The sequence below is a fragment of the Sturnus vulgaris genome, chromosome 21 (genome assembly GCF_052056855.1).
Source record: "Sturnus vulgaris isolate bStuVul1 chromosome 21, bStuVul1.hap1, whole genome shotgun sequence".
NCBI classification, from domain to species: Eukaryota; Metazoa; Chordata; class Aves; order Passeriformes; family Sturnidae; genus Sturnus; species Sturnus vulgaris.
In genome coordinates, this window is record NC_142263.1 from 4,806,122 (window position 1) to 4,828,938 (window position 22,817).

The 22,817-nt window shown below is 41.4% G+C and overlaps 1 protein-coding gene across 1 annotated transcript; it reads right to left on the minus strand.

Moving 5' to 3' along the window:
• RPA1 (replication protein A1) lies at positions 1-22,809 on the minus strand. Its single transcript, XM_014876630.2, has 17 exons — positions 22,672-22,809; positions 22,280-22,327; positions 21,939-22,017; positions 21,308-21,416; positions 20,384-20,472; positions 15,817-15,900; positions 14,464-14,605; positions 13,381-13,483; positions 12,206-12,274; positions 11,873-12,065; positions 10,652-10,791; positions 8,920-9,068; positions 7,515-7,647; positions 6,149-6,325; positions 4,764-4,871; positions 1,388-1,474; positions 1-1,014 (listed from the first exon to the last, which is right to left on the minus strand). Exons 1-17 carry the CDS (start codon positions 22,702-22,704, stop codon positions 907-909), a joined length of 1,851 nt encoding a protein of 616 aa, XP_014732116.1. The 5' UTR covers positions 22,705-22,809; the 3' UTR covers positions 1-906.
• Positions 22,810-22,817: the final 8 nt, after the last annotated feature.

The window sequence follows — 22,817 nt, forward strand, 5'->3', positions numbered from 1 at the left end:
TACACAGGAATTAAACAGTGTTTATTGAAAGAAAGCTCCCCCCATTTAAAGACACCTCTTTCTGATTAACATAGTTACAAATAAAACCAAAGAAACTCAACATACAAACATACAAAACATGTATAGGCAGGAACTGTGAGCCAAAAAAAAATCAGTCAGAAATCCATAGTATTAATTGAAGTGAAAACTAAAGCAATGCTTTGTAGTTGCCTGGATTTCCCTGGGGGATGGAGAGTCAATGCTTATCTGCCTTCCTCAGAAGAGACAATTTTGATTAATATCAGACCCATCTGACTCAGTCTATTAAACCCTGAAGGAAGGATATTCTTCAGATATAAGAGATATGTCTTTGATTAATAATTCTACCATATTGCCATTCCAAGCATTAACAACTGCATGGCACCTGTGGAAAGTGAAAGCCTTTGAATTCTATGGAAGGGAACTAACTTGTGCTAATAGACCTGTTCTCTTTTGTCCAGATCTGAAAGCTCTATGACACTGTTCCTCCTAACCCTCTGCTGAACAAGTCAAAGTGTCAAGGTTGTCACTACTTCCTTGCAAAGAAGACAAAATGGTTCTATAATTCAGCTTTACATACAGGAAGAGAGCAAAGTTACTTCAGAAATTCTGAGTGGTTTGTCTAAAGACCTTGGCAATCTGTCTAGAGATTCCTCTTCAGCTCTGTCAGAGTTTAACAGACCACAACAGGCTACAAAGTCCTGGCCATCAGACTGCACTCTTACCTCTCAGGGCACATCTCCAGAGAAATGCATCAAATCACTCAGCCCACTACACTGGGCTGCCATGCACAAATTGTCACATACAAGGTGGGGAAAAAGTCAATGTAACGTTATCTACTGAGCTTCTCCTGGAAGTTCTAGGCTCAAGCAGCCAGCACTGGCCTCCTCACCCCAGCTGAGCATTTCTCCTGATGTTGGCAATCAACCTCTTGCTGTATTCTCTGTAGTTCACAGGTTTGACGTCCATTGCTGTGGCCTTAATACGAGATTCATCCTGCAAAAAGAGAAATTTTTGTGTGTAAAAGAACATGAAGCACTCCAGGCACTTGGTTCCAACCTCCTTCTGCCCCAGTAACTTACTGCTCATGGAATCTGGGTTAGCTGGGAGTGCCAACACGACTCCCAGAGCTGGTATGCTGTTTTCATGTGAAATCAGCCACTCTTGATGAGCCTGAGAGGGAGCAGCAAAGATCCCTCCTTCATTGCTCAAGACTGACAATATTTGTGTGATCTTTGGAATCTTCTGTTCTCTGTGAGCAAGGGAAACCTCTCCCCACAAACATAAGAGGAGGAAGTCACCTCCTATGGAGACAAGCTGAACTACAAAAGCCACAAGTTACATTATTTGCCTTCTGGGCAACACTTACGTTGTAAGTCTCCAGTTTCACCCGGATCCTGAACTCGTAGGTGTTGAAGTTTGCATTTTGGAACACTTCTTCAAAAGCCTGCTCGTTCTGAGGGAAGGACAAAGACAGGGATCAGCTGCAGACACTCCAGGCTCTCAGCAGTGCCATGAACTTTGAGAAGAACTCAGCTTTTGGGGAGGTTGGCAAAACACTGGAACTACCCAGCCCACACAGGCAGAGCTGAGTATTCCACCATCACATTTTAGAATTTTAGATGCCAAACCCATAACTCAAAAAGTTTTTAAAATAAAAAGGTGACAACTTTTTAGCTGCTTAAACAAAGGAACATACAATTGCACTGAATCTGCAACCAGGTATAAGGAACAAAAATACTACAAATCTTCAGGAGCTGCCAACCTGGCTAATTCTGATGTTGTGCTGTGATCACAAACACTGACAGAGTTAACTATTTCCTTATTAATTGCCTTATTAGGCATTCTGCTTTTCTGTTTATCCATCAAAGCTGCTTGTATCTTTCCCATCCTGACACAGGCCTATTTAAGAGAATGTTCCATTAAAAAAAGCAGATCCATGTTTTGAACGTGCTTTAATAACCATGAGAATACTGTGTCATATTTATAACATAAGCTGCTTCTAATTACCATATGAACACTAAGCATCATCATCATCATTTATAACAGACAATTTGTCAAAACAGTAGAAAAGGAGCAGGCAAGTCGTGGAGACTGTGAAAAAAAAAAAAGTTTATTTTTGTAAAAATATGAGTCGTAAAAACCTTTGCTGACATTAAAAAAAATTCTGCATCTCCCTGATGATACTGACAAGTAATTATTAATGCATTTATCTACCAGATGCACTTGACTTGATCAGTCACTCCAGCAGCAGACAGAGCATCTGATCTGGAATTGAATCCACCCCAGTTCCACTCACATTCCAAGTGTTACATCTGCTGTTTTTCACTGTGTGCAGCACTATTTTACACTACACAGTGATTCTTCTAGGGTTCAGAAAAGCACAACAAATGGAGGTGAACAGCAGCAGCTAGGTTCACAGATTACAGAATTTAGGCATATCCCTCCTGAATATTAAAACCCCTTCCTTTGGCCATCTTATGGATTAGAGGATAAGAAAACACGCTTAATAAAGCATTTAGCTCCTCTCTGCAGCTCTGTCACAAACTGTGCTAACCATTAGTGAGTTGAAAATGCCCTCAGCATAGCAGTCACTGCTACCCCACATTACCTCCTTTGGTATCTAACAAGCACAGGCAAGAGGCAGATGAAAAACCTTGCACATGTATCTCTGCTTAGCGTGGTCACAGGCTGTACATGAACTCCATCCATACTGTGAGCAGTGAAAAGACTCCCACCAGCTTCACAAGACACTGCATCAGCTCTATCAGAGAAAAACCACTAAGAAAAGCTTACTGCAAATGCATCGAGTACCATTTTTAAAGGCTCATAAAAGTGTCAAATCAAAACCAATTTCTCCTGGAACACAAAGCATTCCTGCTCAAGGGCTCACTCCATATTATGTTCCATTTTCTATCCTCAGCCATTTCCATTAGGCAGCTCTTCAAAAGACATTACATGTTTGTACTGGTACATAGGATCTGCTGTCTCTCCTTGCCCACCCGGCACTCTTCAGCATTAAAAGCGACTAAGAAATTTTGTTTAAACTCTAGCAGAGATTAAGCATGGCTGAAGTAAGAAAATATTGACAAGTTAAGAATGCCTGAAAATGGAAATACAAAAGTGCAAGCACATCTAATTAGAATCCCCCCAGCTAGACATCTTCCTACAGAACAGAGGTGTCCAGCCTTTGTAGTATCACAAAAACTCAGCATCCCAGATCCACAACCTTTGTACTCTTCACCTCTGGCAACCAGAGTGCAGAAAATTTCCAAAAATCATTCCATATTACAGGAAAAATAGCCCTGCTTTGCAGAAACAGAGGCCTACAACAGTGTTTCAAGACAACAGCCTCAACAATTCCTCCTGCTTCATTTTCCTCCCACAGCCAGGCAATGGGTTAACCAACAACTGGGATATCTGTGGAGTCCTGGAATCAACCAGCCTTAGCCTGGGAGCACTGCAAGGCTCATATGCAATTCAAGAACTTATCATGCATTCCACATCATCATTTAAAAACAAAACAAAGCCACACAGTTTTTATACAGTACACAAGTTAAAAAAAAAATCAGGAAAAGATTATTTTGGTTGGAAGGAAGACAAGTGCAGCAGAAAAGCACAGAGTGACAAAGGGAAGATAATGCTGCCTGTTAGTGTCTAATGACTTACAACCTTAAAAATTGTTCTAATCTGTCACAGAAAGATCACTTCAGCATCTCAGCCAAAGACCTGTTTCACAAATTGTGGTTTTCATGAGACCCACAAAGTTCTGATGATATTAGGTGGGGGAAAAAAGAGCCTTCTTTTTTTTAAGTGGGCTCACACCCATTAGTTCAAAAAGCTTCCTGCCTACTTAACAAAGATACATACAAAGTGTTCTAGAACTTTTTGATTTTGTAAACAAATTTTTGGAACACATTAGGGATAATGTTGTCAGCATTCATTGCTAAACTAGGTTTTTTGGTTGGTTTTTTTTTTTTTTTTGCAGACTCTTCCAATCTAGGTATAACGATAAAAGCTGTCTTTTCTACTGGAGCCAATACATGTTAAAGCTGTCAGTCCCCCAATGGTTGTGGCACAACCCTGGAGTGATCAGCTGCCTCTCCAGGTCCAGGTGATGAGGACAGGCTGATCTCCAGCTTTCAGCAGCCAAAAGAGCTCAGGGGTAGACAGACTGACTGTGGGAGCAAACTATGGGGGAAAGCAGGGAATCTCTGTTCTTCAGGCAGATGGCCTGTGGAAAATAATCCCGAGGAGAGTAAACAAGTCCCTGCCAAGAACTTCGGGCTAGGGAGAAGCGGTGATTTGTGAACTTGTAAAAGACACTGAAGGCCAACATCTGGAGAATAACCTTGGGCTGAGCTGAGCTGGCCTATCACCTTAAAAAGTGAAACAGAACATCCCTTCCTTTCACATGGCATTATTTTATGTATTTTAAATGCTGTTAATTCTCACAGCAAGTACATGAACATGCCCCAGTGCCTTTGCCACATTTGCTGTACATTGACACACAAATATCAGACCATGCTCTCTGGTGCATCTGCACTGATGCTCCACACAAACCTTACATCTTTGCCAGAGCTGCCTTCAAAACATCCCAAGAATATTTCCTTACCAAAAGGATAAAAAAAAACCCAAAAACCAAAAACATACTGAGAAATCTGAGGGAAGCCCAGTACAAGATGAGTGTAACATAGCTCAACTTCAAGGCAAACAGTAAAAGTACAATAAGCTAATTGACTGACCTTTTCCTTCAGTTCTCCCAGGAAAGCTGCATTTTGCCCAAGAATGAATTCTGCTGAGTCTTGAAAACAAGTCACCCACTGATATTCCAGACAGTCTGCAATGGTCACCTAAAATACAACAAAGCCCAAAAGGTTATTTCATCCGGTTGCCTTTTCCTCCAGAAAGACAGAAGCCAACACAAAAGAAAAAAATATCTCAGAGCTGTAGAGAGTTTAAAATTTCCAGCAATTCTCAGAGCCTGACCTGTATGTCCTTTCAAACACTGAGGGTGGAAAGCAGTGACTTCTTACCGTTTTTTTAAGCACCACAGAATGTTCATAACTTAACACAAGTTAATATTGGCAGTAGATTGAACCACAGGAAAAGGCCAACAAGATCATAGCAGGACAACACTGATGGATGCTCAACTGTGTCCTGCTGATGATCCTGTCACTGATGAGCTGTGAGCAGGAACAGGTATCCCAGAAAAATAACCACCAAAGGGGACAGCAGCAACTCTGTAAACTGAATTTGCTTTGCTCATACCCGAGTACTTGAGCATAAATTCATGTTATGAGGAAACTATCAAAGGACCAGACAGTTAAAAGATCAATTTCCAGCCTCACATGCATTTCCTGGCTGCTTTAACAATTAGGAATGAGGAAATGGGAGATAGTGCTCTGAAGGCCTTGAGTGTATCCTCAGCATCCCCTTTATATTCTACAAGAATGACCCTGCTATGTAAAGCAGTTCATGTGTTCCTAGAAGTTACCTGACAAAAATTATTCATCAGCAGTTTGTGTTTTAGAGAGGCTGCAGGACCAGTTCCCTTCTCTCTGCATGCTCACCTGGCAGAGCACTTCTAAGGAGTAGATACAACTCTAATTTATAATGTAAAACACAAGAAGGTTCAATGCCTATGGTGTAAGTGGGCATCACAATAATAATCCCCAGACAACTTTCTGAAGCAGGCTCCATTAAAGCACGAGGCAGAACAATACCTACCAAAAAAAACCTGTACTAAATATAGGTAGCAGCTGTAAAAGTGCAATTACTGCTCTCCAGAAATGCCATTTTACTTCAGTTTATCTTCACTACTGAAGAGGCGGAGGCCATCTGTACTCTGCACTGCATAGTACACTTGGAAACCAGAAATCAACTGAGCTAGCAGCAACTTTTTGGCAAAGAGAAAAGCTTTTAATTGGAGCACAAGGAAAACAAACTGCTAATCAGCTCAATGAAACATCCCTCACTCAGGTACAGCACACAAACCAGCTAAACACCCTGTAACTCATAGGCAGCACAAACAGCACCGACTCAACAGTTCCCTCAAAAAAGATTTTTGTGTTTGCATTGTGCTGGGAACGAGGCAGGAAACGCCCTGAAATCTGATCCGGGTACTCACCAGGAGCATCAGGCGGTACTTGAAGTTGGGGAATTCTCGGTCACACTTCTCGCAGCGGTAAAGTCCATTTTGCTGGTCTATCACTTTCTTGTTGCAATCCTGAGAGGGACATGCCTGGTACATGCAGTTCTCTTTGCGCAGATGTACAATTGTGCCCACACAGCTAAAATAATCTGCCTGGGAGAGTGAGTGTGCAACATTAGCCTCAAAATACTCAATGTTTTCCCCATTCTGAATTAACTACAAAAGCAAGGCACCCATACTTGGATATTTAGGATTAGAAAGCTTAACAGCTATGGATTACTGGGAAGCTGTAAATCAACCCCTCAGTTGCAATAATTTTTAGGCTTCCATTATGTTAATAAAGCCCCTACAGCAAGATTATTTTGTGTTTCCATTGCAGGAAACTCCAATTGCTAGGTCTTCTTTAGATAAAGCATATTTGATTCTCCATTGTGTCTGTTCAAATCTGCACTTTTTCACAGGATTAAGATTCTGCACTTTCCTACGCTTCTTTCGGGAACCAATACAAAAAACAGAAAGCCTATTGTGTAGTGTTACAGATAAGCATTTGATTAAACTATAGCCTACAGAACAAAATACCCACTCACCACACTAAAATAATCATCATAATGGCTTAAGACCACGGTCAAGTCTTTCAGCAGAAAAATAGAGGTTGCTTAAGAAGCATGGGCAAAAATTGTCACAGAAAATAACTGAATTAAAAGTAAAGTGAAAGTGTTCAGGGCCAGGTTGGATGTGACCCTGAGTAACCTTACCTAAGGGGTGGCATCTCTGCCCATGATAAGGGGTTTGGAAAGAGGTGATCTTCAAGTTCCCTTCCAAACTAAACCATTCTATAATTGTAAAGGTTTTTTTCCCCATGGATAGAAGCTCTTACATATCCCAAGCAGCTTAGCACTTAGGTCTGAGACAAAAAAATTAAAAATAAAAAGCAGTATAAGCCTAGAGAGGTTTCTGGAATGAAAAGCCAAAGACATGGGGCTTATTACCCCAGGTAATATTGACCAAGTGTGCACCCTTGAAAACCACTTCCTCCTAATGCACCTGTTTCTCCTGGAACACTTTGTGCTGCTTATTTGAACATCTTTGGGGTAAAAACATCTCCCCTTCATTGACACGAGGCTTAGAATTCTCTTGCAAACAAAGTATCATGTTGCAACATCAGCAACAAGCTTGGATTTATTTGAAAAACAATAATATTAATTAATAGCATAGATTCCAAGACAGTAAACACACACTGCTCAACACTTGGACTACTTCAATAAGAAGAATACCTGCACAAAGCCTTGCTTTTTATTTTCTCCCCAATACACAAAGCTTGTACTGAGTGGCCATGCCTTACCTTATCTCCTTGTCCCAAGTTCTCAGATTTGGCTTCAAACAAAGTTTTCCAGTTGGTATTTGCTCCAGCTCCTGGCCCACCCTTCACATCAGAGATGGAAGCACATTCCAGAAGCTGCCCCTCGGAGTCAAACCTGCAACCACAGAGATGCACTTCTATTTTTGGAGAACAGACCATACAGACTTATCAAAAGCTTATGTTTATTTTCATGTGCTCGATACATGAGGGATTTTTTATCAATGATTGCAAAGGAAACAATTACAGTAATATGTGTATATTGCAAACAAAAATAGCATTTCAGAATAAGTTAATAGTCTGACTTAATTAGCACAGTATTTTATAAACCCACAAAAGGAGGACAGCTTTGTTCTATATAACTGCAATTTGTTTGCCAGCTAGTGGTCAAACCATGCACTGCACACTTCTTAGAGGCAGGCAGATAACAAGATTTAAGGGCATCAAGATATTTCCATAATTAAAATTAAATTACATGGTACCATTATCTTCGCAGTAGCTTCGAAAGAAAAAGCAAATAGCATTGAAAAGATTATGCTTCCTCTGTTAAAATAAGAAAGCACAGCTCTTCAGCAAAAGGTTGCACTGCATTCCCGTTGTGATGGGCTTTGTGATTTCACAAACACACCAACGAGGCTCAAAGATTGAGCTTAATTAAAGCGTGACAGTAATAGCTCAGACCCACAATCAATTTTATCTCCAACAAGCCTCTGAAGTATGGGAGAGCCACAGCTCAATGACAAATGGAGGATGCCATTTATTTCATCCACATTTGGGTGATGTAACTGGAATCTGAAGACTCAGGATTCACAAGTCTGATGCTGTTGGCACTTAACCCTCTTCACACACACCACACATCTCACCACATTCATACTTACAACAGACAATTTAACAACTACTTACAGGAGAAGCAACAATGAAATCGCTTTGTTTTCCTGACAATAAAAGAGTTATTTTGCTATCTGAAAAATATCTGGCAAGAACTAGACACTGAGAGATGTCAAACAGTCCCTCCACACTAACTGAGTGCGTATCAGATTCCACACAATGGAAAAGCCTGTGGAAAAAAATACTGTTCTCTCAGATCAAGCCTCAGAAAGTAGAGCTGGTCAAGCCTGATTTCATGCTGCCTTCCAAGGCTTTGGGTCAGCATGCACTACCCCGATTTCAATTTTTCAAGGTCTGTCATGGAATTAAAAGTTTTTTGAATTGAACAATTTAAGAAGAACAGCCTTCCAGCTCTAGGGCTTGCAAGCCAGAGAAGTTTCTACAGCCCTGGAAGCCATACCCTTTTCCACCTTCCCTACACACACTGCTCAAGTACAGAGAAACAAAATAAAACAAATACTCTGCAGGAGGTTGAAAATAAGCGACATAAACACACTCATACCATCCTCGGAGCTTGAAAGCCTCTGGGCTATCAGGGTTGATGACAACTGTGCTGGAGGACAGGACAGACAGGCTTCTGCCACCAAAGTCAGAGACACGGGCTCCTTTGATGGCAATCACAGGTTGTCTGGAACCATCAAACTGTTCAGCCTGCATGTGTGAAAACCAGAGAGCAGCAGCAGCACGTCACAGGAAAGGTACTGAACTTGTGGTCATAATTCACAGGTCATGACAAGAGACCAAACCTGATTCAAACTGCCTCTCTGTATCCAAAAGGTAAGGTTCTGAATGGTGTCATTAGGAGTTTAAGCAGAGATAGGTGACAATTTTCTGTGAGATCCTAACACCCTGTTTCCTGGGGAACCAGAGAATTCTTAAGTCACACCACGGGTTTGTTAGAAAGAACTGGTCCCCTCTGTCAGCAGCTTTCCACCAGGATTTTAGGAAGGGAGATGTATTGTGGGAATGGAAACAAAATAAATTGTTCATATCAGACTCCTCAGGAGATGAAACAACTCACTGAGCCAATCATGTCCATCTTACTACCACTTACACAGAAGTGCAGCTATGCTGACCAAACATTTTTACTCAACTTTCCATCTGTTTTTTATCTCATAAAGCTGCTCTAATGCTGTTCAACTGCCATCACCAGAGTAGTCTGACACTAACAAAGAACCTCATGGCATGAGAGAGGGTTTGAAAGGTATAGATTTTATGGACCCCACACTACTCAGCAAGCAAGGGGAGGATCATGTGCTTAAAAATAACAAACGAGCTGGAGTTGCAGTAGTACTCACTGTACCCATGAGATGCAAAAAGAACAGAAAACACATCCCAGCAGTCATGGCAGTGACTGTTATAAATGACATACAGATTCTAACCCTAACTGTGCCAGCTGCAAGCCATACATCACTCCCCCTCAATGCTTATTGATATTTCTATTCTACAAGCAAACAAACAGATTTAACTTTGCAAAATGCATACCCTGATCTCGGCTGGAAAAGTTATGCCAGGAATTGTATACCAGTAGTCTCTCCTATTATAACCTAGTTCAATCTTAAGGCTTTGAGATACTGAACTTTTACTTCATTTGTATCAGCAGATGGTTAATGGTGTTTAGGTACCTACAGTATCAGTGCACTTGATCATTTAGCCATAAAGCATCACTGTCAAGCTGGCAGGATCACTCCCATTTTATATACTGGCACATAAATCCCTAAGTATCTATAACAACAGTAGAAAACAAAGTAGCCTGTTAAAAAGATAAGGAAGCCGTTTACTGCAACTGTTCAAACTTTCACTTCCAAGGCTCTGATGCTTTAAACTCCCAGACTGAGACAGAGCCTCTCAACCTGCTCATTAGAGGTAACAGGTACCCCATCCTACAAATAAAATTCATCTCATTTGAGACAGCCATAGCCACCAGGCTTTTCCACAGTTGAACTGCAGCTCATACCTTTCCTAAACCAGAAGCCTTTTGCCTTCACTATTTTGGCTTGAGACATAGTGTCTGCAGTTGTTCAGAACACATTAGTCAGATCATGTCAGCAGTTTGTCAGGGAAAGGTTAAGAACATCACACCTGAATGCAACCAGACAGTCTTTCACCTCCTCTTGGCCCTGATCCTTGAACACCCAGGACAGTGTCAGTGCTGTGCCCATCTCAGGTGACAATAGCCCTTCCTCACCCTACACCAAGGAAGCTTTGTTAAGAACAGGTAAGAGAGCACATACCTCATTTCCCCACAGCGTAGCTGTCACCAGTTTCCCTGATGTATCCATCAGATGCACGTTCCTCTTTGAAACCTCCCTATTGTTAGCTTTCACTGTAATTTTAGTGACATCTTCGTAGCTCTTGCAAATTCCAATTACATCTGAGAAACAGTTACAATTTAGAGTTACTCAAGGGTCACAATTGGGGAATACAAGATCACAAGAGAAGAATTCAAACCTACTGTCAGATTTTTACCTTGTATCCCAGCTCCCTATTGAAATGAAATCTGATATGGAAATTAAGTGTATTATGGTAGGAATGTTCCACTACAGAACTCTTCAGTGCTTTAATTTTGTTGACGCAGTCATTAAGATATTCATGAATGCAAGCCTCACCACATTAGAGAGATCAAGGCATTGTACTATCTTTTCCCATCACAATCTGTCAAAGGACTTCAGTCCTGATCATGTAACACACACTTGCTGTTAAAGCACAAGCAAGAGCCTTCAAAGTGACTGTAACACAATGAAACAACTGCCTCGTGCCTCCACATAACTCTGCAACCACAAGGTGCAACTTCAACAAGTCTACACGTTCAGGTGGTTAAGAGCTAAAGCAATCCCCAAAAATACACCACTTGTAATATTACCCATCTACCTTTAAAATCCCCAGCTGAATGTGTCTGAATCACAGGCATCTTGTGCCTCTGAAACCTGAGAACCCTCGCCCCCACCCAAGCCTCTGATTTTTCCGGAGTACTCTGCCCAGCGAATTACAGAAAAACAAACCTCCAATACTTCACAAAGCAAGCCAAAACAGTCATGCAACTTGGACTTGGATGCAATAAATTATGCCAAAATCACTACAGAGATAATTAGATAGTGAAAGAAAGCAAGACCACAGAAGGTATGAAATGCACACGTGCTGAGCAAGGGCATTTTTTCTTTCAGCCTTTTTCTGTGGAAAACAGTGATCACAGTACAATAAACAACTATCACCTACTGTCTTTAGTTTGAGGCACAAGTTTGAAGAATAATTGTTATACATTGTCAGAAAACAGTGCAAAATCATCTTAACAGGAAAATTGCCTGAGGTATTTTTAATGGCAACCATCGCTGGATGACTTCAATTAAGAGATCACAACACTCGAAGCGTGCTATGCTCACTATCTGCCCAGAATTCAGGACACAAAAATCAAACATCAGAGCTTTAGAATTTGCAATTTTTCTACTTTGACTGACCAACAATTGAGTCTTTGGGCTTGTTCTCCAAGTCAGAGATGGATACAAAATCAAACTGAACAGATGGAAGATGCTGGGCATCATCACAGGGCACAACTGAAGTCTCATTAGTGAATGTAATCTCATAGTCATTCTTAACAGCTGTATATTGCTTGTTAGCAGTCTTCAAATTGCCTTTGGTAAAATAATATACCTACAGGAGAAAGCAATGAAACAGGGGATATTATCAGTAGTCTGGGAAAATAGATTGTGTTCACCTTTAAAAATCCTTGCTAGGCTCAAGTTCCTCTTTTCCAGCTCCTGTCAGTCTAAGAAAGCACAAAGCTACCATACCTTGTTCAATTCAATGAGTGGAAAAAACTTGTCTGCTTGATCGTTGAATGCAGTAGCTCTAATCTCACCCTGCAGGAAAATAGGGGAGCTGGTCAGAAGTGAAAATTTAGCATGGAAAAAGATTAAAAAAAAAAAAAATCTTTGCAATGTTAAGTGGCAGCAGTCCTGCAGAGACAGTGGGGTCTGCCAGGGTAGCTCCAGGCGTGTGAGAAACAAACAACGTTCTCTTCACATCTGTAGTTAGAGCTAAAATGACATATTCTACACCTGACAATCAAACCTCATATTCAAGTCTCATTAGTACATCTACAGCTTCAGAATAAAAGGCATAAGAACTACATCCATCATAGAGACACCTCTGAAAATGCCAGCAAAACTGGCAGTGATGAAATAAAATTCAAATAGACCCCGCAGCTCCACCAGTTAGCACACAGTATATTGTGATGGCTCCCACTCAGATATGTCTATAAGTAAGAATTAATAACAATTATACCCTCACTAGATATAAACACTGTTTTTAAAAAAAAAAAATACAGACATTATGCAGAGAAAACAAATGCCTGGTGACAACATGTTACATTATTAACCTCACATTTTACACTCAATATAATCTAGCAGAATCTTGTTTGTTTTCACGACAGAAGGCTGTAATTTGATAAGAGGTTTGACAAACTGCAAGTTCAGTTAGATTAACCAGATACCATTCCCCAAACAAACCACAGAGGAAATTTCTCAGTGTTACAATAATTTGTACTCCAATTTCCTCATGAAAATTGAAAGCTTGTAACTTGGAGGTAATGCTCCTCTCACTCCCTGTTTTGTAAGGTGTAGCTCAGCCAGGAGGAGATGTCACTCTCAATCTACAGGAAACCACCACAACCCTCAGTATTAGGTTGTCAGTTTGCATAAACAACTCTATTTTGAAGCTGCAAAAATCCAGTCACACACTATAGACTTTGATGAAAAATAATCAGCAATGCTGCACATTTAAGACTTCATTCTGGATAAAAACTGGCACGTTGATGCGCAACTTAATGAATGCGGGGATACAAGTTTCAGTTGTAATAAAAAAAAATCATTTCCGAAAAATGCACTTTATTTCCTCTATTCTGTCTTTATGAAGGGTTCATCAGCATCTGGCATACATTATCTTTGTCTCAACATATGACACTTACACTTTCATCAACCAGCTCTATGGAAAAGAGCTTCCCTTCACCACGGGAGTTGCTCCATGTGCGGATCTGACCTTTTTGGGTAACACGAGCACAAATGGTCCACCTGAAATCATGCAAGAAATCACTGTTCTGCATCTCCTTGCATCTTTTTAAAGAAGAGACTGGCTTGACAAGCCTTTGGAACTGGAATGTGACTATTTAAAAGCCAGAATCTTCCCAGTGCACCTCGGCAACTCTTTCCACTGCTTTCTGTTTTAATGGCCTAGACCATTAAAGACAGAAAGTTGTAGAGAAGGCAACAAAGCAGCCATAAAGCATCCAGTATGATAATAATAGTGAACAATCCTTCTGCACAGAAGCAGGCCTCAAATCTTTTACTCTTCTAGGGTACATTTCTCACACAGCAGTTTGCCTGCTCTGAAAAGCCACGCCAGAACTCAAGAGCTCAATTATAGGATTCGCATTTAACTTGGGTAATCAAATCAGTTTGCATAACTTAAAAATGTCATTCACTAAATAATTACATCCTCATGCTTTTCAACAGCTCAGTAGCCGAAGTGAATAGCTTACTGAGCTGTTTTGTCATTAAGTTACCAAAAAGAAGGTTGCTTTAGGAAAAAAAAAAACCCAGACAAGTCAATCGATTTTCAACTAAAATATTAAAAACCTATCAAGCTCAGCAGGGCAGCTGCACCAAGACAATGGCAAGGCAAATCTCAGATTGTTAAGAGTGTTGATGCAATTTTAAAAGATAAAAAGCAAAAAAAGAAAAGAACACCCTTTCCCACAGAAAAAAAAAAGGCAAAAAACAAAACCCCAAATAAAAACCCAAAACAATAACAACAAAACGAAACCCCCAAAAACCAAAACTAAGCCCACCAGTGTTTCTATGGAAGGTTTTTTGCTTGTTTCTCTGGGTGGTTTTGTGGCTGCTGTTGGCTTGGTTTGCTTGAACTTAACCAATAAAGTCCAAAGAACTCAATGAATTATTTCAGAGAGACTCACACACAGAAAAACAAACCAAAGCTATTGTTCCTTCATGCCTGTGACATGAACAAAGCCTTGCAAACCACAAGAACTCACTTGGACTGGTATGGATTCAAGCTGGCAATCGGCACCACTTTGGCCTGAGACCCCCCAGGTGTCTTCAGGGCACTGGGAGCACTGGGAGCACTGGCTTTTCCAAACTGGTTTGAGGGAGCGTGGTACTTGGGAGCAGCAGGACCTTCCAAAAACCACAACAGAGCAGAGAGGATTTCAGCCTTGCACACAAAAATCAGGTTAAAACCAACTCAGGGAGCAGAATTTCCCACCAAGCCATGGGGAGCCACCCAGGCAAAGTTGCAGGAGCACTGGGGCTCCCTGTGCCATGTGGGCACCACAGAGGTGCCTGAAGTCTGTTGCATCGTTTCTGCTCTTGGTCACATGTGTTTTCTAGGCTGCAAAATGGTGCAGAAGAGACACTTTCAGACCTTTTAGAGTGCTTGCACTGAAGTGGAGATGTGTCCAGAGTCAACCACTCCAACACAGTTTAAGTGGCAAACAACGGTTTAGCAGTAAATTCTCTAAAATAACAGAATCACAGGGTGGTTTGGGTTGGAAGGGACTCCTTCCACAAACAACCTTACCCAGAACACCAACCAACCCAGCCTTGAACACTTCCAGGGATGGGAAGTATTAGATCAAGACACCACTTGGGGGAACAACTAAGGAAAAATACCCCACAAATAGTTTTTTGACATAAAGTGATACTGTTAATTCTAAAATCAATCTTGTCAACGTATATGCAAAAAACTCTTGTGATTAGCTTTAAGCAAGGAAGGAGAAGCTTGTTTTCTGCTGCAAGTTTCTAAGCAAATGTCAAAATTTTACTATTTAAAAATTCTTCCTAAACACAGGGGTAAAGAATACAGACAAGTTAAAGCAGCACCAAGAATTAGGATTGACAACTTTTTAGCTTAAAAAAAAAAGTCTACAGGCTGACATTTAAATTGACTGCATCTTTCAGTATCTCACTGAAATCTTGATAAAAAAAAACCACGTTTCTAGATGTACTATCAAATAATTTCAGTCCTGTACTGCCTATAATGTTTGGCCTCTATCTCAGCATTGGTAACACACACTGTTGGTGGCCAGCTCCAAACTGCAGCCTAATTTGGGTTTCCATACAGCACTGTTTCAAGAATGCAGGGTAAACTGAATAAAGGTGGGGTTTTGGGGCTTTTTTTCCCTTGGGAAAGAAAAGGGACAATTTCTTCCCCCCCTTATGTAACCAAATATAAAGTTCTCTTCAGAGAATTCACCTTGTCAAGCTGTGGGTTACTCCTCAATGGAGAGTTTCCTGTGCAACACCACTAGAGAAAGGATTTTATTTAAACTGAAGCTGTAGTTTCCCACTGATCACGTATCAGAACTCCTGCCCAGGATGACTCTTACCTGCTCCAGACAAATTGCCATTTTGTTGCTGTGGTTTGCTGGGTGCTGGGTTTCCTGCTGGAGCTGCAGAACGTTGCCCTTGTCCTGGTAATTAAAATGGAAAGAGACCATAGAGTAGGGAGCACAGTAATTAAAAGTATCCTAAAAAACCCAAACAAACTAAAACCATAGAGAACATGCTAAAATCCACATATTTAAGACACAGGAGCAGCAAACTATCTGTTGAACATTACCATGAAGGAATTCCAGTCAGACTTTTTTCCTCAAGCAACTCCTTTCTACTTGGAAAGAACTCAGGGCTGATGGTGATTTAAAAGGACAGCCCTGAAGTAATCTTGACAACTTTTCAGTGTTTATCAGCTGCTATTGCTCTGACAGGTAGTTTCTGCTTCTACCTAACAGCTAAGATAAAAAACTGTAGAGAATTCTGTCTCCTCACTCAGAAAGGGCCAAAAATCCACTGGGTAAAGTCAAATCTGAAGTTAACCCAACACAAAGAAAACACCTGCTGCATTTTATTTCCAAAATATGAAGACGTTTAATGTGGGGGTGATGGAGTCATCACTCCAGAATTCACCAGGGCCCTCTTGGCACACAGCAGTAAATTGCTTAGGGAACAAGTTGATGCCATAGTAAGAACACAGTGTCCATTTTTTTAGATATTAGGACTTTTACTTGCTTTAAAATAATGATAAATTACAAGGGAAAGAGCAGATAGGCATATCTAAAGTAAAATCCATTAAAAGACTAATTTACTGCTCAAAAATTTGAATTCCTTTACAATATAATTTGCCTCTAGATGAGAAAATATCCAACATTTTTGTCCTTTTGGACACAACTAATCCTTAAGGTCTTGCTTTGCAAGGAGACCTAGGCCTGAGCAGGCAGATTTGGGATGTGAGGAGGAAGACGGTCAGAGAAAGTGGAAAAGAAGATCAGACCAAGCTTGTAGAGCACGAGGAACAAAAGCAGAGAATCCCAGCACTGAGGGATGGCACCAAACTATGGGAAAGGAGCAGAAGCAACACAAGGAGAGCCCAGTGTGCTGTTGCCTGATGTGGTACAGACTCCAGAGGTAACCCTCTGGTTATTTTTAACCCAGATTCCAGGTCCTTGCACAAACCCCAATCTGCTCCTCCAAGTTGCCGCAGCAGAGTCACATCGGTGAACTGGTGACAGTCTCCCTGGCAACAGCGTGACGTCAAACAGCAAAATGTGTATTTACTGCAGGTTCCACTAGATGGAGGAGCCAGGTCTCCCCCTTGCTCAGTGGCCTCAGGTGCTCAGAGGGTCAGCACTCCACACCCAAATTCATTTTGTGCAAGGGAAAGTGGAAAAAAACCCAACAGGACGCATTAAGGGAAAAACATGTCTGGTCAGGGGAGGAATATTCAAGAGGAACAGAATGTGGGTATGAAGCAGCAAGAGGTTTCCTCATTACTTTTGTTCCAAATATGTTTTTTTCCGTAGGAATTTGTGATTTTTAAAAAAACCCCACTGAAAACCAAACCAAAGACCACCACATCCATTGGAACACGTGTGCGTTATGAAACACAAATTCACATTTTAATGGCTGCCTACCCACAGCCGAGTGTTTCTCAACAGAGTAAGAATAAATTCACACATCTGTGCATGTGTTCAAATACAGAAGTAGCAGAAATATCTCTCCAATTTTCTCGCTTGGAGAGCCTAGGGACTCCTAAACTGTGATTTTTGGTGGTTGGTGGCCTACAGATCACTTAAAGTGCTCAGAAAACCGACGAGGCTGCCTGGTTTTTGCTGTTAGTTTTTATTAGCAGGAGGTGAAAAAAGCAGCTGAAATACCTGCTCACAATTCTGCTGTATGTGGTGGCTTAGGCAGACCCAAGACCTTTGCCTGCAGCTGCCCCACAGCCCACTCAAAGGCAGTAACTGTTTAACAGGAACCCTCAGCTTCCAATAATTTGTAACCAAGAGGTTTTGCCACAGTGTCGTGACATAAGACCTGCCCCAGAACTGAGCAGCAGGGAAGGGAGAGAAGAGAAAAAAAACACAGTTTGAAACATACACCTAAATCACAGCAGTGGGGAGGGCAAGAATAATGAGTTCAAGTGACTGTGTAAGTACATAAACATTTCAACATGGAAAGATTAATGACAGAAGTTAAACATAAGTAGCAAGTCATTGTCACAGTGAAAAGAAAGTCCAGCACCAGAGTAATTTGAATGAGATTAATGACAGTAATGACACCACCAGTCTTCAACAAGAACTAAACTGCTCAGTCTTAATTTTCAATACTATTATGAGAGGCTGCCTGAAAAGTTTTTATGATTTGTAATAAGAAGATTGTGTCTCCAGCTTCCTTGTTAGGCAGATTAACCACCTACTGCTCCCATGTAAAGTGGCCAAAAGCCAGCTTCTCACCCCCCTGGGTCCCACTGTGCTATTACAGTCTGAGAAAGAATATTCCTTAATCCTAGGTCTGGCAGTCTGAGATCTGTATTTCAAGGAAAACCAAAAGCAGGGCTAAAAGATACATTTTTAAAATACCAGAACTTTTTTTTAATGGAAACCACGAAGTACATTTAAGATGCTCATTTTGCATTAGCTGAGTGTCCGTCAAAAATACAATTTCTTAATATACACAGGAACTCAGAGAATATGCAACTTGAAATACAACACCTCTGCCATTTCATCAAGGCCTTCATGACAAATCTTGCAGCCTGCAGAGCAGCAAGGCTGGGTTAAACTTACCTAATCTAAACTATTACCATCTTCTGTATCAAAACCCTTATTTAGTATCAAATAAAAGGGTATGAAGTCGTCAGAGTAAGATCAGTGTTAAAATGAAATACACATCACATCCTATTTGGCATCTTTTATCTTGTGCAAGCCCACACATATTATGACCACAGACCTGTAACATCTCCAAAAGAGTTTAGATTTGAAACCTTCACCGCAGAGTATTTTTGTAAGTCCAACACAACTTTGATCAAAGTAATGGTAATTTTACCAGAATTTATAGTTAAAGGTATATTTTCAGCTCAGTTCTGTCAGATACCACGTTCTCAGTGGTTTCTAAGCAACAACATAACTGAAAAACACTATAGTTCACAAGCTCTTGTATCACATAAGCAGGGAAATGGGAGAAAGGCACAAAACAGTCTGCTCAGTAGCTATTCTGAAAGTCTTGGTCTCTACAGCAACTGTGGGATTAAACCATAAAATCTGAGATGTCAACACATTTTTTAAACAGCAATTAGCTAAGTAACTATCAAAGGAACAAAGGATTCTTTAGGCTCATTTAACAAACGGCCCTCTTAATTCCCTTGGAAAAAGTTAATGAAGAAAGATGTCTTTGCCTTTGCAACAGAATAGATTTTTAACCAGAAGAGCAATGTACCTACCACCACTGTTTGTCCAAACTATTCTACAGAAAACTCTTGCCACTAATGTGAGGTCCCTTAGTAATAAAACTACATTAGTTCACTTCTCTCAGGATAAAAAAAAATCTTCAGGAAGAGCTGTTTGCTGTTAAATTCCAGCCATTATCTGTGTATACATCACTGACAGAGCTGTTTAAATATTTTCTTTAAGTGCTTATTATTCGCCTTCCTTTTTAAAAGATCAGAACTGGAAGAGCAGAACAGACTTTTGAACATTCTCAGAGGAAAAAAATGTTTTAATTTAAAAGACCATTTGCATGAGAACTGCAAGCTCAGCACACAAAAGTGAAGAACACAGTTATTTATGCAATAGAACAGACCCAAAGAGATTCATGGCAGGTCAGATTAAGGTCCACCCAGTGCCTCAATCCTTTTTCAGCTGGGCATGGTAGGAACGGGTGCTTAGGGAATTCTGTGCTCTCCTTGTTTTCATACCAGTCTCTCTTCTATGTACTTGGAACAATCTAAGTTTTAGTGCTTCCTGCACCTAACATTCATGCAGAGGATGTATTGTTATGTTTAACAGCCTTTAATGGATTTCTCTTTCACATCTAATTGCTTTCTGAACCTGTGCCAATTTTTGGCACCTACCTCCACAAATTCCATAATTTAACTATGCAGTTTAGGGGTGTGGTGCAGCCTTTGTTTTACAACCACTGCCTGACAACACGAGAGCTAAAGAGCATCAAATGAACATAGAAAAGAGAGAGAGAGAGAGATTCATCATTCTTTATTCATCCCCTCCATCTTAGACTTTTACAGATCATTATTCCATCTTCCTCCTCCTGTTTTCTTTCTAGACAGGAGAATACTCATTATGAGGAGACATAAAATAGCTTCCGTTTACTTACTGGAACTCGAGCTAGAGACCACTCACTACAATAAAAACCTGTCAAGGTTATAAGGTATGGATGCTCCAAATACCATGGAGAGACTCAAGCTTCAGCCATGGTGCAGAGTTTATTAAAATAGGAACAAACCCCAGTTTGTGTGTCACAAACAAAAAGGATTTTCAAGATCTGGACATGACTATTCCAGGCATAAAAAAAACCTGAATATGTCTGGCTGCTTTTTCCAAGCGAAAGAGAGAAGTTGAAAGGCTCTCTGAGCTGACAGAAAAGTATTTGCTTACAGATACTCACCTTCATTGTATGGCTGGGGATTGCCAATAGGCCCACCAACCTGATCAGCAGTTTGCAGGACATTTACATCCATCAGGATAACCACTCTCCTACAACACAGAACAGACAGCAAATAAAGACTCACTCCCTCTGCAACTCCCATCTCTGAATATCCTTTGCAGCAGGTGAGAAAACCAAGCATTAAGAGGCTGATTCTTTGGATGAAGGATCTGGGAGACAAAAGCTCTCCACTGTCAACTAAGCCCTCTCCTGAGGGACAAGTAAGCTTGAAACAATATCACACTGCATCAAGGACAGGTGATGGCAGGCTGAACAGGCACCAAAAATAGCTTGGCAAACCACTGTGTTTTAAAAGTAGCAAAACCATACAAGGTTTTTATTCCCTGCCTCAAAAGTTGTTGTCCTCTCTTCAGAAAAAACACGGAATAAAAACCTCAGTTCATATCCTGCTAGACATATACATAGTTTCTGTAATAGTTTCACCTGGATCTCTTCTCTTCATTTTGCAGTATCCCATCCCCTCAAATTTTCCTCCTATCCCACTTCCTCAAATTTTAATAAAAGACCAGATTCCACAACACCTAAGTAACAAGATACCTTTATTGTTTCTTTTCAACACCAGATAATTTTAAGGAAGCTTTGTACAAGTATTTGCAGTATTCCAGCTAGAGTTGGAGTACTGCATCTGGAAACTTTATATTACTAAATCACTGTACCAGATACATCTGATCCCACTAGTCACATTCTGCAATTTATTTCTTCCGTTACTGCTGCCATGGACTTTCCCTCTTGCACCCTAAAATCTGAGTATTTCCAGATAATCCCAACCAAAAGCACTTGGCCTCTGCTTAGCCACAAAGCACAGAGCCCTCACTAGTGCAGCTGCCTTTCTGTAGGGCTGTACTTAAAGATTAACACAAATACCTTCCATCCTTCAGGCTGTTGACAATGAATCTGTTAATCTGGCAGATAGACCAGGCTGACAAGCGTTCCTCTTCCACCAGGGAATTCAGCTGTGTTGCCAACATGAATGCTGCAGGAGCAGAAGGAATATATTGAAACAATTCACAATGCCAGCTTTAAAAGGGGCTGCCATGGCTGGCCATGCCCTTTCCAGCCAATCAAGTATTGCACTGGGTCTACAACTTGAGAAAGAAAACAGTGCAACTGCTAAGAAGTCACCAAAAGTGGTCATAAACTATGCTGTATTTATTACCCACACTTCAGAGTGCAGTGATAGCTAGAATGATTGTATATCAAAGAACTGAGAGGAAGATAAAACTAAATTACTTTTAAATCAATGTTTTATGTATAGGTTTCTGTATTGTCATTATATTCTGCAACAAGTTGATTGCTTATACTTTACAAAGTTCGAAAAGTCAAAGATTTCACGTAAATGACAAAATGCACACTTCAGAGTCTGCGGCCCAGTGAAAAACCACATTCTCCTTCAGTATTTCTTTCAGCACTTTGCATCCAGTCACCAGAGCAGGAACTTTATCACCTTTAGCATCTCCACACTTAGAAAAACCTCACTGAAGCTTGTCATACTCACAGGAAAGGGTGTTCACCCCATCACTCATCAGCACCCGGTAACGTGGGGGCCCAGTTCCTGTGGCAATAGCTCGTGTATTCTGCAGGAAAAAAAAAAAACTCCAGGCTGTCAGTTCACATTTGCTCAGAAACTTTTCCGAAACAGAAAGTGAAATCAACAAGTGACTCATCTATTCAGCTTTTTTTGAACGCAGTATCAACAGCATAGCCCAAGCAATGTAAAACAAATTTAAGAGAACCAAAAGTAGAGCAGCCTTGCTCGGCTTCTCTGCCGAGGCTGCACTCAGGACCCCACATGCAGTCACCGAGGGGCTGGCACAGGAGGGAAGGGACAGTACTCACGATGACTTGCAGCACGGGCTTGGGGACCTCCTCCCCTTGCATTATGGCCTGGAGAAATGAAAGAGACGCTCAGAAATGTGTCACCGCCTCGCTCGGGAACGCTTCGCCCCCCACAGTAACAGAACCACAGAATCAATGAGCTGGGACGCCGGAGATCACCGGGCCCAACCCGTGAAGGGCTGTAGCCAAGGAGTTGAGGAGGAACTGCCGTGGAAGAGCCAGGGACGCGGGTGCGGCCGTTACCACCGGACCGGGGCCACCCCCCGGGACCAGGCCCCGCTCCGGGCCTGCTTCTCCCCTCGGGACCGGGCCAGACCCGGTGCCCAGGCCCAGCTTTCACCACCCACCCTGACCAGGACCAGGTGCATTCCAGCCCACTCCGAGCCGCTCACCGCAATGGCCCCCTCGCTCAACCGCCCGCTCATGGTGCCGCGTCCGCCACTGCCGCCAAATCCTCCCGCCGCTGCCGCCAAATCCTCCCGCCGCCTCTGCCGCTACCGCCTTCTTCCGGCGCCGCCTTACACCACACCGTGCGTCA